We start from the raw sequence: 6,572 nt of genomic DNA, 5'->3' as shown, positions 1-6,572 counted from the left end.
AAAAACGTGCAAATGAAACCAATCTAACTCAATTTAAGTTGTTCAAGCACAGGTCCTTATGTATGTATCCTGCTTAGACATTTACATTGTAGATATACTGTAGATGTTTAAGTATAGTAGAGTATGTGTTGAACATTTTGGTTCCTCTCATGGTTACTTACCATGTTACTCATGTTGCAATGCCTTCAAATATAGGCAACTACAATTAGAGTTGGTTAATTGCTGTAGCCCATTTCTTGTATCTGACTGTATCTTAACTCTTTGCTATCTGAAATAAGTTGAGATAAACTATTAAACTTAATTAAACTTGCCTGGTCCTTTGAAGTAACATATTTGTACCGTATTTGTACTGTCTTGATTTTGAATAAATATTTGAAAATAATTTGGTCGGTGTTCCAATTTTGTCCGGAGGCTTTATTGGTTTTATAAGTATGAGAAGGACATTTGTGAAATCTTGGGAGGCAGAGTAAACTTGCATCTTTGTGCTGAACAGAATATTCATATATTTTTCAAAACACAAAGAATTTTGCCATACCATAGTAATACTATAGCAGCAGAGTATGACGTCACTGTTGTAACCCGCTGGCTAATATTTGTCGCTCTGCTCATGCGCCGCTGATGATTTGGTCTTGACGTATCCATTCTTTACAATTTGACATACTATGCTTTGACTTATTTATTACTTTTTTTAAAAATAGTTTACTATGATTTTGTATAAATACTTTTTTCGACATGTTATAAACAGATTTTTTTTCATGGCATTTTTTGGACACATTTTACTCTGACTCTTTTCGTAATAGTTTTTTTTTTAAATAATATACTTTTTTTATGAGAATTTTTTTATTTTTCAAAATAATATACTTTATTTATTTCCTCACATTTATTGACGTACTAAACTATTACCTTTTTTCATGAGATTTTGCTATGTTTTCATGATATTTTTTCAACATACTATTTTTGAAATACTATACTTTGAGAATTTGTAATACTTACATAATTTTACTTTAGTAGGATTGTAATTGCAGGGTCTTTTGGTCTTTCACTACTGCTTGAAATATAATGAAATGTAAACTAAAATTGAAATTGTTTTTATTTATTTGTAAAAAAGATAACACATGCAGTGATTCTATTGCTGATGTGAACTTTCATGTAACACTCAAACACATTTTCATTATTTTCTTCATAAAGGAACTCACATTTCTTAAATTAAACTGAAAATAATTATTGAAAATGTAAGAATAGCCTTACAATGGATACGGAGGCACACAGTAAGCTTGGAGCTGTCATTAAATGGAAATATCATGTCCTGCTGACTAGTAGGATTCAGATAGAAAATCACTTTAATCTGCTTACGGGTGTATGTATAAATTCACAGGGAAAAACTGCTTATGTAACAAATCCTCTGAGTGATTGTGCTAAAACGGAGTATGTCTCAGCATTCATCTCTGACTTCTCTTTAATCCACATCAAACATCATTTCATTCCATTACAAGACAGCAAATCTGGAGTCTGCAAAAAGAAAAAGAAAATACAAAAATATATTTTTTCACAAGTCGATTGAAATCTCCAGACATATCAGTTACAGTTTAGTTTGCTGAAATTGATGATAAAGAAATATACAAAATATGAATTATTTACATTATTTTTCCTGGTCAGGATCTTTTGCATTAAATAGAAATACCTCAAGGAAAAGAAAGAACTATCAAATATATTTTATCACAAACTTCTTTCTGTACATGTATATTGACACATAATACAAACTGCCCTTATAATAAGGAAGAAAGGCATCTCCACTTTGAGCTGATATATTTACATGATGACTATATGTCTCTAGTAGCTCCAGTCTATGCCTCTCATGTGTGTGTTAGCGTCACATTCAGGCAGAGCTTTACAAAAATCTGATAATGATCTTTCCAAAACCTCGAAGGTCATTTAACAAAACGTAACATTGTTTTAAAGGTATTTTCAGACTTCTCGTAAAGTATGTTTTACCACCTTATGACAAGATATTCTGTTTGCTGCACAATAAAACAATGTTGAACATCTCCACAGTATGTCTCCTTTCTCGTTTCTCTTTCCAAACAAAGCTGGCAGCTGTAAAACAAACAAACATGTCATTGCTCAATTTGTACAGTGAACCCAAACAAAAGAAAAATGATATCTATTACAGCTGTCTGTATCTGTCTTGATTTAACTTTCCATTATCTTATCTTACGTTACAATTGTAGGCTAATATCTTTCTAATGTAGAAAAATAGCAAGGAGATGTATAATTTCCAGGTTGCAGGATAAAAGAGTCACAAGTTGGAAAACAGGATGAAAATATGTTTTATTGAGCTGCAGATGGCCATTTCTTTCTCCAGCTGACTTTGAGGATTCTGGAGATACCTTCAGCACATTGTCTTTTCAGAAAATTGAAATTACATTAATTTACATTATTTACAAATACGCATGTATGTACATTTCTTGACTTTGATGCTAGTACAATTGAGCTGCACTTCCACCTTTGCCCCGATCCTCAGACCTCCGCCTCTTTTTCGGCTTCTCCTCCGAGTCCCTGCAGAGGCCTTCATCGCTGCCTGCCTGCAGGCTGTCGAAGGTGCCTTGCCTCTCCGTGCCCTGCAGGTTCTCACTGCGCAGTCTGCGCTTCCTCCACAGTTTAACACAGCGATCCACGCAGCTGAATCTAGCCTCCGTGGTGCAGGCGTACATGCCTGCCGGCACTGCCAGCACCATGGCGCACACGATAACGATAATGTGGATGAGTCTCGCTCTCTGCTCCAGCTCACTGATGTCACTTCCTGTCACAAACACGACGCACTGGCCCTCCTTCGGTGGATGGTTCCTCAGGGTCACGCACACCTCGTATTTGGTGACAGGAAGCAGGTCGCTGACAGTGTAGCTGTTGATGCCGGGACCAATGTAGGTCATCTGCTTTTTGGGTGAATCATATTTGCCAAAGTGGATGGTGAACCAAGTTTCTGCTGGGTTGTCTGTTACCGTGTACCACTCCAGGGTGATGCCGTAAACGGTCTGCTTGGCGATGCGGATGTCAATGTGGAGATTGTCATCGGAGGACGACATGGAGACAGGTGGAGGGAGGAGAGCAGAGGATTTGGAGGAGTTGATGTTAACCGCGATGATGACAGAGGAGTTGCCAATAAAGTTGTTGGCCATGCAGGTATACAGTCCTCGGTCTGCCAGGTGAAAAGAGGGAATCACCAGCTGAGAGGCGACGGTCTCCTCGTCTATGTGAGTCTCTGTGGCTGCAAGAAGAAACCATAGCGTCAGAGAAATGAAATCAGAGGATTGCTCATAATTGATAGACAGATAACCCTCAAAACGGTACTGATCATGAATATTTTCATGAAGCAGATGCAGCCTGAAAGTACATTATATACCACGTCAAGTGCTCCCAGAGCAGGTTCACAACAATTTAATGGATAGTAGTAATAAAAGAAAATCTTACCAGCAAATCCTCTTATAATCTTCAGAGTGTACATCCACTGAATGGTTGGACCTGGCCTGGCCTTTACTAAGCATGTGAGTGTTGCATTGGCTCCAAGAGGTAAAGTGATGTTCGTCTCTGGGGCAGAGGCCACCGGCTTCACGCATGTTTTTAACTGGATCTCGTGGAAAAACTTGTCAGCTTTGGAGGCGGGGCCCGAGCACATCAAATAAGAGTTCATGAGGATGATGGGAGGGCTGACCACCCTGATGAATTCAACAAAGCCTTTGAGGCGGCAATCGCACAACCAGGGGTTATCGTGCAGCGCCAGAACCACATTTGAGACCAGCCCTTCTTTACCCCACGCTTTCTCTGCGGTCTGGTAAAGTGGCCAATTAATGAAGACATCTTTTGATATGACACTAAGCTGATTGAAGGATAAATCTAAGTAGGTCAGTGCCGGTAAGTGTCTCAAGGCGTGTTCGGGGAGAACGTCCAGGCGATTGTGCTTCAGGTCCAAAATCTTCAGTTTCGGTGTGTCCTGAAAGGCCGTCCATGTTACTGAAGTCAGCTTGTTCCCTTGCAGCCTGAGCTCAGTCAGGTTGGCCAGCCCATCCAGGCTTTGTATGTTCATCAGGGTGATCTCATTGAAATTCAGCCAGAGGAACTCTAAGGCACTGACATTCGAGAAAGATCCTCGAGGTAACTCAGTCAGGTGGCAGTTTTCTATTCGGATTTTTGTGAAATCATGTGGGATGTCCTCTGGTATTTTTCCCATGGAGGTTTCCATACATAGTAAAGACCTTGGATGGTAAGACAAGATATGTTTAGAGAAGAAAAGTGGATATTTTATCTCATGTACATGCACCACTTGCAAGCATTTATTGATAGTGTTTGTAGGTTTTAGAACTATTTGGTTAGCAGGTGACATTTAAAACAACAGTGTTGACTTAAACATAACCTTCTCTTAATAGTTTGTATAGTTCCAGTGGTCACTTACCGTCCCGAGTTGTCATCTGTGCAGGAACAACCGGTCAGACACGTTGATGATCCTCGGTTGATGAGATAAAAAACAAAAGCAATACGTAATGCGACATAAACGGCGTCCATATTCCTGCAGGAGCATGTGAAATAGGCCTGTGAGGACAGGACATAGGCTGTGTGGCAGAAAGCCTATTACCTTAATCTTCCTTCACGTAACACTTAAGGCACCAAGTGACATGTGAGACACAGTAAGGTGTATTTATAGCAAGTGTCCACTTTCTCAAATCTCCTCAAAAGCATGACAACACTCCCCATAAATGTTCAATTAAGATTCTGCAGTTCTACTTTCAGGTATGAACCCAAACTGCTTTGCATCAATCTAATTTATTGTATTTGTCCCACACCAAAGTGCAGACATTGCCATGACAGGAGGGCCATCTGTGGGCCGGAGCCCGTTGGGCTTAGCAGCACGGAGAGGGAGGGCTGCACAGGGACAGAGAGACAGATGTCTGGAAAAGACCGTAATCTGCCCTCAATAATCTGAACACTGGTTGCCTCTCAGGTTGTTAAATCAGTATATAAAGAATATGTGGAAAAGGTCAACATCTACAACACTTTAGTTTCAATCTTTAACAGACATGTTTCCTTTTCATTGGTGTACATGGTCAACATTTAACCCGCAACGAGACAGAGTCTAATCAGATGTTCGGTAATATAGGCAACTCCAAGTTATGCGACAAGTTTTAAATCAAGCTTATATATATTGATAATGTTGTATTGTTAGTTTACTTGCACAACAATAATAATAATTACAGATACCGATACTGATATTGGATATATGTCCAATACTAACTCATAGCTGGATCAGGTATCAGAGACAATAGGCCGATCTGGTATCGGATACTATTGTCTTAATAATAATTTAGTGCATTTATATCTATGTATTTATTTGTTACGTTTAGTTTTACAGAGTTTGGAAGACATTTTTAAGTCAAGCCTGATGTTGTCTTATACATATATATTTGTTTTTATCCCAGTCACTTCCACACAGTGAGGCATACAGCTTATTTATTAAACAGCCCAGGTGTCAGTATTGGAACTGAAACAGTGGGATCGGTGCATCCCTGCTAATTGTGCTAACATATTGCTCACATGTTCAGCAGGTATAATGTTTACCATTTTAGCGTACTAACATTTGATAATAATGATCATGAACACAAAATTGGGATTTATTTTTCCTTATCTACAGGTTTTGCTCGTGCATCAAGTCGTACTGCTAAGTGACCAGGCTGACATTAGCAAAGTGTATCCCGACATCAGCTGTCATTTCTCAGTGAATTAGCGATCTGTATAATAGCCGACACCATATTTTGAGATGTAAGAAAAAAGCTTGAGAGCACTTTTTCTCTCTGTTAAAGTTTTTTGGGGAGGGGAGTTTTTCCTGTGCCGATGCCAGGGTCCTGGGACAGAAGATGTTGTATGTGTACAGATTGTAAAGCCATCTGAGTCAAATTTGTGATTTTGGGCTATGCAAAATAAATAAAATTGAATATAGCAATATAAAAAGTATTTATTTTTGTACAGTACATTCATACATACACATACATTTCATGTCACAAATATTTACACATTATAAAATGGACGACTAGTGTATTTTAGGTTTTGTGACCCAGCAGTAAACCTGCCACATAAAATTCATGACTAATAACTGCTGGTTAATCATTTCCCTCAATACTTTGCATTGTGTTAAAATCTTGATTTAAAACATAGAGGTCACATCTTCAAACAAAATAAAAAATGATTGGGTTTTAAACAGTTTTGTGCGACATTTTCCTCAACAAAACATCTTAAAAGTGCATGATAAATAAATTAAAAACATGTATTTTTACACATTTACTGTACACCACATCATATCATACACTGTATATATTTTCCCTTTTTTGTCGTCCACCAAATGAATGGTGTTTTTTATTCCCACAAGGCTGTAAAACAACTTCATACATCCGACGCTGACTGAGCTTCCAGCTACCACTGTCCTCAGTCTTTCCAGTCTCTGAGCACAGCAGTTCATCTATTTACATCTCAGGCTGGTAAAAAAAAAACAAAGTGCGTCCTCTTTGGGTTGAGGAATTTGTTTGGTT

The 6,572-nt window shown here is 38.4% G+C and overlaps 1 protein-coding gene across 1 annotated transcript; it reads right to left on the bottom strand.

Annotated features, from left to right (window-relative positions):
* Nucleotides 1-2,477: 2,477 nt before the first annotated feature.
* LOC306732892 (leucine-rich repeat, immunoglobulin-like domain and transmembrane domain-containing protein 2) lies at nt 2,478-4,557 on the bottom strand (the record flags this gene model as incomplete). The annotated part of the gene is made up of 3 exons (XM_079214068.1): nt 2,478-3,265; nt 3,469-4,250; nt 4,448-4,557. 3 exons carry the CDS (start codon nt 4,555-4,557, stop codon nt 2,478-2,480), a joined length of 1,680 nt encoding a protein of 559 aa, XP_079070194.1.
* Nucleotides 4,558-6,572: the final 2,015 nt, after the last annotated feature.

The sequence above is a fragment of the Taurulus bubalis genome (assembly GCF_910589615.1).
Source record: "Taurulus bubalis genome assembly, chromosome: 2".
Taxonomy (NCBI): Eukaryota; Metazoa; Chordata; class Actinopteri; order Perciformes; family Cottidae; genus Taurulus; species Taurulus bubalis.
This window is presented reverse-complemented; position numbering and strand designations above follow the sequence as displayed.